The sequence below is a fragment of the Scylla paramamosain genome, chromosome 22 (assembly GCF_035594125.1).
Source record: "Scylla paramamosain isolate STU-SP2022 chromosome 22, ASM3559412v1, whole genome shotgun sequence".
Lineage (NCBI taxonomy): Eukaryota > Metazoa > Arthropoda > Malacostraca > Decapoda > Portunidae > Scylla > Scylla paramamosain.
In genome coordinates this window covers 18,500,030-18,512,068 of record NC_087172.1, presented here as the reverse complement: position 1 = coordinate 18,512,068, position 12,039 = coordinate 18,500,030, and the positions used below count along the sequence as shown (strand labels likewise).

The window sequence follows — 12,039 nt, the reverse complement described above, 5'->3', positions numbered from 1 at the left end:
TGCTGCTTAATTTTTAGTATTTGAAGAATAGGGATGCAAGAGCACTTTTTTGAGGAGTTTCATATCTGTTCAGATAGTCCATAGGTATGTTTATTGATACTGTGTGTGCTTTGCAGAGTCCAAATAAAGTTTCTGATCTGTGGAATTCATCTGGTATTAGTTGGTCTTCTATATTACCTCCCAGTGCTAATATTGATGAGTTTCTTACAAAACACGTAAGTTACATGCTCTGTTGGTGTGAGATAGGACGTTACATAAATATTTGAATGATCATAATCATGTATGCTGTTGTACAGTCACATTTAATATATAATCTTGCGGTTATTTTGTGTATATTTTGTTTCATTCTTCTGAGTGCTTATGTTTTTTGCTCTACAGCAAGTTGAGTTTACTGTCGATAGAAACAAGACTGGAAATCATAGTGGCTGGAACCCCCAGAAGGTGGAGTCAGAGTTCCTTACGCTGTTCAAGAGAGCATCAAATGACGAAATCTTTGGATGGATTGATGTAAGTTTAAGTTATATTAATAGAGCAGGATCTGAATGACAGTATAGTGATGTTAATTTGTTTGCATGTGAGACATAGTGATAGATTTAAGAGCATTGAATATTTTCTGTCTCCCACAGGCAAATATTGGAAATGATGCCAAGAGCAGCAAATTCATTCGTGCCTTGGTCACCGCCTTAGTTGAAAGCCAAGCGGCAAGTAAGTTTTCTCATCTGCTTTTTCTAAAACATTTAAAGAAAAACTATAAATAACTAATTTTTAACCTTTACATATAAATAACTAATTTGAACATACATTTTATGGATAGTATTCTTGACTGCATGAAAAATTTACTTGGCACATGAAATTTATCACAACACCCTTTTCTTGGTGTGCAGAAAACCAGTCTTTGCAAGGGACAGTTATATCTGATAGAAAATGTAGTTAATGAAGTGGTAACACAACATGAATAGAGCAAGTCTGTTATCAAATACCAACTTCAGCAGTAGAAAAGATGGAAAACTCGACATCAAATCTTCCAAGATCAGTCATATTTTAAAGTTCTACTTACCATCCATCCTTGTCCATTGCAGCTTCAAATGATGGTTCTTCTATTCGTGTGAGTGAAGATTTTGAGGAGAAGATGAAGAACCGACTGGCTGTGGTGCTGAAGTATGTGGATGGCAATGAAATGTTGGAGATGCAGTGCATCTATGCCCTCCAAGCCCTCTGTGTTAAGCATCAATATCCTCAAGGTGAGGTATAAAAATGTTTCATCAAAGATATGGTCTGCATTGCATCTCAATATACAAAGTATTAAAAGTTTTATGTTCTGAGCTGCTTGAGAACTCTGACCATATTTGATTGCATCTGGAAAGTACAGGGGTTGGCCACTTGTGTACTGGTAGGAATGAGTAGATGTTTGACCACAGACACTTGATTAGTATGTTGACACTGATCATTAGCATATGATGCTTGTTGGCACAGACTGCTATTATTTAATGTTTGCAATCCATAATAGATTGTTTAAATTAGCATAGAATTGGTACAAAATATTTCCAGATACCAGACGATCATTATATTGGCATTCCTTTGAGAATCGTGCATTGAGATCATGCTTGCTTATGGCTGTCTTTATTGTTACAGTGCATTAAATGTCATTTGGTTCATCACACTAGGAACATAGCACTCAATCTATCATTTATTCTGATTTTTATTTATTTCTTTTAGGTCTTCTGGAGAAGTGCTTCAATGCCTTTTATGACTCAGAAGTTGTGTCAGAAGAGGCCTTTGAAGAGTGGGTGAACTCCAAGGACCCAGAGGAGCAGGAGGGTAAAGGAGTGTGTATTACCTCTGTCCAGAGCTTCATGCGCTGGCTAAAGGAGGCAGATGAAGAAGTATAAACATTGAGGATTTGTCCCTCATGCCTCCTGAATTCTTCCTTAACAGTGTTAATAGAAACAATGGCTTTGTTACTGATCAAGAATATATTATAAATGAGTGAATTTGAAGAAGTGGAGCCAAACATTAGATATTTGTGATTTTACTACAGCTACTAGTGTCTTGAGCCTGGCACGAAAGGCAGATCTTTCTAAGGCTAACCTACTTTTTGTTGGAATGAAGTGTTGATGCTGGCTGTCAACCTGCCGTCTTTCCCTGGTGAGGGGTACACTGCAGGCTGACACCGTGTACATGCAAGAGTAAATCTTTAATCTTGTTTATGCTGCCTCTTTCTTACTTTATTTATTTTCTATGTAAAAAGTGCACATGGAAAGAGTAATAATGTGAAGTGGAAGTGCAGATGGTTTTGTAATGTTTGCTAGGGTGAGAATTGGTTGCATATTATTGTTATTGTGTTATAGCATAGTAAAAATGAGAATTGCATTCCCTACACTTCCAAAATACTGAATGATTGTATAGAAAAAAAATATGCATTTAGATACATGAAAAGCTCAGTTACTTGTTTACAGCTTGGCTCCTCATAAGTTTTGTAATTATGGCTCAAATTCTGTGATTTATTTTGTATATTTATATATATATAAATATATATATATAGTTAAAGTCATGTACAGACCCGAGCATGTGCCTAAGGCTGGAGGATATGCTTGCTGGCTGCTGTCAACTCCCATGAACTCCTCTGCTACTCAGGGATGTTGGCAGTTTGTTGAATTTAATATGCAAAATGTGACATTTGCAACTTCAGCAAGTCACTGTGTGTCCCATCAAGGGCTTGCTAATCTGCTAGTTGTTATAACGAGTCATACGAGCTCTGCCCTGTGCCCCAGACGTGTGACCTCTCATGATGTGAGGTGCCATGACTCGACATGACTCCCAAGTTCATTCTCGGTTATTCTTAGCTTGCTGTCCCATTTTTGCTGCTACTGAGCTTTGCTAAACCTAGAGGATGTGCCCCCTCATGAGCCATTTAGTTTTGAGCAAGGGGCGATTGTTTTTCTTCAGACCTGACTGGACTGACATTTGACCTTGTGCTAATGTTTGCTGGGCACAGGATAGAGTTCCACTTCTTGTTTCGTTAATGCGTTATTATAAGCAGAAGGAAAACTGGGGTTATATTTAAGATGAAGTGCTATAAATTAATATTGTAAACCATATCGCCTCTGAAAATAAATTTAATATTTACTACGTGACTTTCCAGGATTTCCTAATGGTGATAAGTTACTGGGGTGTAAAGTGAGGCTAACAATTTTTTTCTCTCTCTCTCTCTCTCTCTCTCTCTCTCTCTCTCTCTCTCTCTCTCTCTCTCTCTCTCTCTCTCTCTCTCTCTCTCTCTCTCTCTTGAATGCCCCAACAAAACAAAAACCACTGGTAAGCAATATCCATCCCGAAATTCCCTTAGAAAGAAATGTAAGTACAAAGGTGTAGAAACTTTGATATCGGCATATAAATATACTTTAGGGCAGTACGAGTATGATCATTTTATGCTAAAGCAGAAGTAATGAACTAGTTGAAGGCGATAATTAAGAGCAAAACATTAGATGTGCTGCTACATGATGAACAAGACCATTTACCTCAATTTGCCTGGGGACATGTCAGTGTGGGTTATTAGCCCTCACCAATAGTGAGGAATGCCAACAATAAAGCAACCAAACTTTTTTATTCTGGCTGTTGGAATCGCCCACCTGTCATTGGTAATTTGCTCTGACTACCGGAAGCATAACTCTTGGCTTAGTCACTTTCAGTTGCAGGTACCTAGTTGTAATTTCCAAGCCCTGTGGTCTCCATACCTACATCAACCAAATCCGCATTTTTAGTTGGTGAGCAGTCTTTCAGTACTACCTTTTCGTTTATTCCAAGCTTGTATGCTTGAATGGAGAAAGCTACTTTGCTTTATCCTACTCAGTCATGTTCCTTTTTGTTTATTTTTATTTAATTTTATTTATTTATTTATTTATTTTCATCCGGATTCACTTCATTCACTTTGTGTGTGTGTGTGTGTGTGTGTGTGAAATGTTTATTATGAATTGAAGTAACAGACATAAGCTCGTAATTTTGTAACATTCTCTCTCTCTCTCTCTCTCTCTCTCTCTCTCTCTCTCTCTCTCTCTCGTTTCCAGTCTTTGCTAACCGGAGAAGGAACTGTGGCAACACTAGTGTAGGTGATGGTGCTGGTGGTGGTGATGGTAGTGATAGTAACAATCAAGTCAAAGCTTATCCGCGTACATCAAATATTTACAGGAGACGATAAGCAAGCTGTAGGTCATGTCATGGCGCTGCGAGGTAGTATGTTTATGGTGGTGTCTGCGGCGCTGCATGACTCAGAGGCTTCTAGATCTCATGGCTGGTTTAGAGATTAAATCAAGCTTAATTACGTCATGTTATTTCGGGGAATTTAGTCATCGTGCTCCAGGTGATGAACTTACTGGGAAATCCATTTTCTGGAGGGGTTCTGGGATTCCCCGAGGTGAATTACCTACTGGATCTTCCACCGAATTCGAAGTTACCACTCACTGCAACTGAGAGGTTACACATTAAAACACCGTCAAACCCGATTTCACCGTCAACAGTAGAAAGAAAACAATTGTATTCTTTACTGGCAAAACTTTACAAGCGTGGCCATAGCGTTGTCTTGGAGGAAGTGTGGTTGTCAGCTAGTTCTGTTTATTCCGCAAATATCATAATGTGGTATCTACACGTTCTCGCGTCCTATTCAAATGGCATTCTGCTTCCTGTTGTGACAACCACTGACTGATAACTCAAAATAGCTTAGCTTAGCTTAGCATCTTAGGTTAGCATCTTGTAGGAATGCTGAATCTAAAAATACCATAAAAAAAACATAAGAATATAAAGAATAAGGAAAGCTGCAAGAAGCCATCACGCCTATACGTGGTAGTCACTGTAAATATCAAATCGGTATTTCAATTTACCATAACTAGTAAAAATAAACTATCTATGAAAATGTAACATGCCTCGTCACGTTACATTAAGACAAAATATACCATTAGACTACTCATGTTATTTCAAGGATTACTAAACACCGCTCCTGCTTTCGTGTTGTGAGGGTAACGTAGCTTTCTTCCGCAGTATACTTGATTTTATTGAACCCTGGTGACAGCATTATACCGTGGCGATACTCTCTCTCTCTCTCTCTCTCTCTCTCTCTCTCTCTCTCTCTCTCTCTCTCTCTCTCTCTCTCTCTCTCTCTCGATGTATGCGTCAGTAACCTTTGTTGCTGGGTCTCGCCTTTCCTCTCTCCCCCTTCCGCTTACCACTTCTCTGCGCACCACATCAGATCAACTGAAGGTTGGTGATGTACCACACTAAATGTTGCTGCACATCTCATTCAGTCACTCAATAGGGAGCTTGTGGTTTTCCTTTATCATTCTTCAGCCTCGTTTAGACATCACCGCTGGCTACAATCACAGGAAGGTGTCCACGTGTGAACCTTAATATAGAATCTTTATTTTCATGTTTCTTCTGACAGCAAATGACAAAACATTGCATGTCATCAACCTGTAACATCCGTTTTGCTGTATTTCCGGAAATGTGTACTAACTCTGTGGTATGATAATGAATCTCACACATTTGCTCAAGACTACTAACTCAAAGTAAGTATTGTCATTATGCTTAAGATTCTGAAATCGTCACAGGAGAAATAACACCGAGAAAAATATTGAAAAAAAAGAAACATATTGATTAACCGTTTTGATACGATATAAAACAGTTCACAACATTAAAAGCTTTATAATAATTACCTACAAGAACAAAAAAATAAATAAATAAATCATATATTTTCAATGTTTAGCCGGTAAAATGTTGACAGATGGTAGCTGATCAAAAAGAAATTTTCCAGTATGGTTTGTGGTGAAGGAGTGATGTGTCAGTGAGAAGTTAAAAAGATTGTAATGCATACGTTAAATAGGGCATGTATACTATAGTACAGCTGTGGATCAAACTCGGGCAGTCAGACAGGAAAAGCGTAATTCACCAAACGTTTCAGAGTTTTCCCCACTGCCTTGCTGCTACACCTTTCCTGGTAATGTTTATGGAAGCGTTGTGTCACATGTCAAACACGGTTCTAGTGGTTGATATCGTGTGCTCGAAACGTTTTGCTTTTTTTTTTTTTTTTTTTTTTTCAGACGATTCAGCGCTTTATCTCGACCTCTTGTCAACAGGTTCTAGCGGGAGTTAATAGGATTTGCTGGGTGTTTTCATGATTTCATGGTTAAACAAGGATTCTACATAAAAAAAAAAAAGACAAGAACCGGATCAATGATTAATATGGGCTTTAAAAATTACAGTTCCTATGAAAGTCCTAAGTGTTTCAGAGTAGAGACTTTCATGTAACACTATTTGATTCTTTGAAGAATGAACTGTAAAATCAGAAACAGTCAACCAGAATTCACTGGAGAACTGCCTTGCGTGTTACTCCGAGACCTCCCAGACCTGTTTTGTGTGACTCATCTAATAGATTTTTTTTTCCCTCGATATGACGCAGAAAGTGCCGTGAGATGGTTATCATTGTTTTGGTCAGTCTGTTGCTTTCCATTGCTTTACGTGACCATAGTGTAGATGGGTACTGTGCCCAGCAACCTTTCTAGGTCACCCCAGACTCATCACGGTTCACTGACAAACGTAAACTTTCTCTTCCCGTCTACCTGTATGACTCCACCCCTGGCTCATCCCCGAGAGGTATTTTCCTAGTGTGCAGTTTTTTCCCCTTCTATTATTTTCCTTCTTTTATTCTTTTTATCAGTTACTTTCATTTTGTTTCTATGAGCCAGGTTTGTGTAAGTTTCATTATAACTATTCGACAGCATTTTAAGGCCCGGTTTACAATGAATACTGGCACGTATTAGGGACAATCTTGAAACATAAGATGCAATATTCCCTTACACTTTCAAACATCTCACTTTGCAGCATGCAATGATGCATATTTTCTTCCCTCTAGTATAGAAAATTCAGCGTCACTGACCTCATAGTAATCTGTCTTTCTTTTTGACAATGGAAGAAATCGGAAACTGCGCTGCGGCTGCATGGCGGCCAGCGGGTATAATATCACCGTCAGTGCGCGACCACCGTCAGTGAGCCTGGGACGCCGAGGTGAGTGTGAGGTGCTAGAGATAGGTGTGCTCAGTCTGCTGATCCTCGTAGACAGAAAAGTGACAGTGCAGGGATTGAGGGAGTGTACTGTAGTCACGTGGACAGTTCAAGGAGTGAGAGAACGTCTGTGAGTGGTGGAGGACGACAAGGGTGTGTTATTCACTGAAGGTCATGGGAAGGGACTGGAGAAAACACTTGCCTCGCCATCGCCATGGACTAATATGGACTCTCATATTTTCATTATGTCTAGTTGTTGATATATATATTTTTTTTTCATATTAGGTTGCGTACAATTTTGTTTCTCCGTATTAACTATGAATGCGGGGTACGGTATTTGCAGTTCTCGGAATGAACCTTAGTAGAGAATGTTGCGCCACTTAATATACGCACAAGTTATTTGTTATATTTTTATTTTTTCTGAAGATCTTGAGTTTAGCTTAGAACAATATCAACAAGACAACTGAAGCAATGCGAGTACTGTTGTAAATATGAACGTGACGTGGTATGGAATTAAGGAGTGCTTGCCGTGCCCATCATCCTCTCCTTCTGCCCACTCCTTCAACGAGGCAGGTGTGGCAATGCCGAGGCCGGATTTTCCTTATTATTTTCACTCACGTCTCTCTCTCTCTCTCTCTCTCTCTCTCTCTCTCTCTCTCTCTCTCTCTCTCTCTCTCTCTCTCCTCTCTCTCTCTCTCTCTCTCTCTCTCTCTCTCTCTCTCTACTTATATCCGGAGCCCTCCCATTACTTTTTGCTTCAACCACAATCTTCTGCTTCAACAGAGCGAAGACGCAAAACGAAGATGAAGGGACGAATTTTCCTCCTTATGCAGCTGCTGCACTTGGTTGTCTCCCTCAGTAAGTCTGGCTGTCATGACTTCCTTGATTTTTTCTCCACGTAATAACGTCAAACAAGAATAGACAGGATGTGCTGTGCAAAATTCGTATATATTTTTAAGTTTCCCCCCCCCAAAAAAAATAAAAATAAATTTATATGTATATATATATATATATATATATATATATATATATATATATATATATATATATATATATATATATATATATATATATATATATATATATATATATAATAATTTCTTATCATAGTTTCCCTTAACGTTCAGATCACAGTTAAAAGGATCACAACGCACTTGAAGGATGTACTTTTATTAGCCACAAACACATTACCTCCTTGATCTCTCTCTCTCTCTCTCTCTCTCTCTCTCTCTCTCTCTCTCTCTCTCTCTCTCTCTATCTCTCTCTCTCTCTCTCTCTCCTCTCTCTCTCTCTCTCTCTCTCTCCAGAAACGGATTGTCCTCGGCCATGCATCACGCTGGACGCCTGCCCAGAGCTGTTAGCGCTGTTACGAACTGCCAACATTAAAGTTGTACAGGAGGCTACGTGTTCCTTTCAAGGTTTCGAACCCCTGGTAAGGCGACAACTCCACACTCTGTCCTTGCTTGTTGATTTGTGTGTAAGTGAACTACTCATGCGTTACTCTTCCATGTTTACTCTCTCTCTCTCTCTCTCTCTCTCTCTCTCTCTCTCTCTCTCTCTCTCTCTCTCTCTCTCTCTCTCTCTCTCTCTCTCTCTCTCTCTCTCTCTCTCTCTTACACACTACTAGTAAATTTACGTTTTTTTTCGTAAAGGTTTGTTGTCCAGAATCCTCGACACCCACCCCCACGCCCCACACCCACACCAGTCGTTTCCGAGCCTACTGCCCGAGGTCTGTGGTCACTTTGCCCAGGACGAGAGGATTCACGGAGGCAATAAGACACGCCTCGGGAACTACCCCTGGATGGCTGCTCTCGGCTACAAGAGTGAGTAAGGATAATGTTGTATGCGGCTGTTGTGCATCACGGTGATCTTTGTGCTGTTCATTTTATAATCTGCAGTTTGATATCAATTGCGTTGTAAGTATGTGCATAAAGTGAAATCTTGCAGATGCCTTTACCAACAAAGTTGACTTCCTGTGTGGCGGGTCTGTGATCAACGAGCGTTACGTGCTCACGGCGGCTCACTGTGTGTCCTCCAAGCAGCCGTGAGTACATCCATCACACTTGTCTGACGGCTGAGTCATAACTCAGCACACCTCTGTAGTGAATAAAGCACCAAATTTCCTATTCTTTGTTTTCGTACAGGTGTCACTAAACAACTCCCATATTTATTTATTAAGTTTATTCAATCCCTGTAATTACTCTCTTTTTCAGGGACGTCATCCGGCTGGGAGAGTGGGACCTGTCCACTGATTTGGATTGCGAGACCACCGACACGGGTTTCGAGTTCTGTGCTCCTGAACCAGCACAGGACTTCATATACGAGGAGATCGTGAGCCACCCAGACTACAACTCCCGTGGTCAAGTGTCAGACGACATCGCTCTCATTAGACTCACCACGCCTGTCGACTTTAGGCGAAACCGTAAGTACATGCACAACATTACAACGAGACTGCTTGATTTCCTTACTTTTGCCAAGTAATTAATTAGAATAACAAAGCATCATTTTGAAAATTACACAGATTTTGTCGTCCTTTGTTTTAAACCACGAGTATTGCAGATCGACATTGATAAATCTTGTGGCGTTCGTATTTTTAGATATCATAGAAGTATCACTTCTTTCCCTCAGGGTGGATTCAGCCAGTGTGCATGCCAGGGCAAGACTTCGACGTGCGGGCGACCGTGGACCAGAGGAACGCGGTGGTGTCTGGCTGGGGCTTCACGGAGAATGGAAACTGTTAGCGACGTGCTGCTGCAGGTGTACCTCCCCATGGTGGACATCGACAGCTGCAATACTACCTACAAGGGCAGAGTGCCTGAATGAACAGGTGGGTCTCTCTCTCTCTCTCTCTCTCTCTCTCTCTCTCTCTCTCTCTCTCTCTCTCTCTCTCTCTCTCTCTCTCTCTCTCTCTCTCTCTCTCTCTCTCTCTCTCTCTCTCTCTCTCTCTCTCTCTCTCTCTCTCTTAGCTAGTTTTGAGTAATTTAACCCTTCCACTGCTAGGCACTTTTTCCATAATCTCTTTCAACTTTTCAGACATTTTTTTTTTCGAAAGTGTGAAAGTGTAGTTCTGTCGCCAGAAAATACAAAAGAAAGCTTTTATTCTCTCTTTAATCTATCTGTCCATGCAAACTGTATTCCCATACTGCTCTGAATGTTATCAAAACACGACCATAACAGTAAAATGGTTACACTGCACGTTTTCAAAGACTGTCCCACAGGAACACGTAAGTAGGAATGACTGTACTTTGTCTTGCTTACCCAGGTGTGTTTTGGGGGAGTTAAGGGCAAGGACTCCTGTGGCGGTGACTCTGGAGGCCCGTTGGTGATCTCTGCCTCCGACGCCCCGCCCTTCACGCTGATCGGCATCGTCTCCTACGGGCCGAGGGACTGTGGTAGGGAGGGGGTGCCCGGCGTGTACACCTCCGTGGCCAAGTACAGGAACTGGGTTGAGCAGACCCTGAGGGAATAGTGGGGGAGACCAGGATGTAAGGAGAGGAATACATTACATGGTTAGGATACGCAGTGTGAGTTTTTGGCTTGAGTTTATGCAGGATGTTATTTTCACCATCACCATATTATCAACAGTATTATTATTATTATTATTATTATTATTATTATTATTATTATTATTATTATTATTATTATTATTATTATTATTGGCATCATTATTTACGATAATTTTAATTATGCGTACATATTCCTTTGATCTCGTCTCAGTACTATAATTAATGTACGTGTGATCACAGTGCCGTGCTGTACTGTAGAGTAGCATTCTTTGGCACTTCGAAAAGATTGCTGTGATTGGCAACAAGTTACTTGACAAGAATTTGGTGCACTGAAGGATGCAGCCCAGCCAGCATCTGCCTCGGCTGGACAGTGTGAAATCACCATGGAAACAGGTTTGCACATAACTTAATACTTTGGTTAGGGTGAGGCAGTACAATGTTACACGAAACGGTGAGTTACGTGGTTTTTTTTTTTGCAAGACTTAGATGCTGCATAGTTGTGGCGAAGAGAAAAACGCTTCCAAGGCTGCGTTATGTCCAATGATACCCTGGGTGGTGATGGTGGCGGTCAGGTGGTGGGCTGTACTAGTCACCCGTGTGGGGGACCTTTTATCTTGCCGCTGTCACACACACGTGGACGGACCTCCTCCCACTTCAGCCAGGCGTTCCCACTTCCCCTCACCGCTAACTCGCATCCAATTGAATCACATTGGAAACACGTGGTCAACAAGCAGCAAACTACAATATAATTAGTCTCCCACTGTGATAACATTGCTCATTAGTCATTAATGTTCATCCATCTGTCTGTCCGTCCGCAACATATCAAAGTTTTCGACTAATTTGTATGAAATTTTAAAGGAAACTTACGTCGTAAACCTTGAGTCAGGGGACAACAAATTTAAAGGCGGATCCGGATATTAAAACCAGTTTTCTTGTTCCTATTCCCCCCCTGCTCTCTCTCTCTCTCTCTCTCTCTCTCTCTCTCTCTCTCTCTCTCTCTCTCTCTCTCTCTCTCTCTCTCTCTCTCTCTCTCTCCAGATTTTCCAGCGGTATGCGTCCACTGAGGGCGTGCTACATTTCATATATGTTTAGTAAGAAAATTTGCTACATTTTTATATGGTGCTTGGTGAGATAGACGCTCCTTGAGTGTCTCCCGGCTACTTGTGCTGTCTTCATTTGTGGCGGAATATCTTCAAAGAATATTTCGATTTTTCACCGGCCATGTATAGACATTTCATGTAAGGTATGAATAGAAAAATATGATAATGTCTCTGTCATTACGTCAGTTATAAATGTTCAACAGAGGAAAATAAAATTTGCTACTAACATGTTTTGTGTGGAAACTTTTTTTTATCTTCCTTGCCTGCTCAGTTATGACTCACACATTAACTACTGCCTGAAATAGTCTCTGAGAGGAGTGTTGGCTGGCACAGAGACTACAGAAACTGCTCCATATTTCTTGACATTTATGAATGCATGTAAACATAAA

At 40.6% G+C, this 12,039-nt stretch overlaps 2 protein-coding genes across 21 annotated transcripts in view; both read left to right on the top strand.

Moving 5' to 3' along the window:
* The window catches only part of LOC135111721 (eukaryotic translation initiation factor 4 gamma 3-like), a 132,868-nt gene extending 129,741 nt beyond the window's left edge, over nucleotides 1–3,127 (top strand). For all 20 annotated transcript variants that reach the window (XM_064025365.1, XM_064025369.1, XM_064025364.1 and 17 more), the window contains 5 exons: nucleotides 117–215; nucleotides 379–507; nucleotides 627–705; nucleotides 1,080–1,241; nucleotides 1,717–3,127. In XM_064025365.1, the coding sequence (XP_063881435.1) occupies nucleotides 117–215; nucleotides 379–507; nucleotides 627–705; nucleotides 1,080–1,241; nucleotides 1,717–1,889 (642 nt within the window). In that variant the 3' untranslated portion in view covers nucleotides 1,890–3,127. The remainder of the gene's footprint in view (nucleotides 1–116; nucleotides 216–378; nucleotides 508–626; nucleotides 706–1,079; nucleotides 1,242–1,716) is intronic.
* Nucleotides 3,128–6,962: 3,835 nt separating this feature from the next.
* On the top strand, nucleotides 6,963–11,883 carry LOC135111725 (phenoloxidase-activating factor 1-like). Its single transcript, XM_064025384.1, is given in 11 exon segments — nucleotides 6,963–7,047; nucleotides 7,828–7,902; nucleotides 8,352–8,476; nucleotides 8,697–8,732; nucleotides 8,734–8,757; nucleotides 8,759–8,867; nucleotides 8,992–9,088; nucleotides 9,258–9,466; nucleotides 9,673–9,776; nucleotides 9,778–9,855; nucleotides 10,277–11,883. Coding segments are annotated over 11 exon segments (1,161 nt in total). The 5' UTR covers nucleotides 6,963–6,980; the 3' UTR covers nucleotides 10,514–11,883.
* Nucleotides 11,884–12,039: the final 156 nt, after the last annotated feature.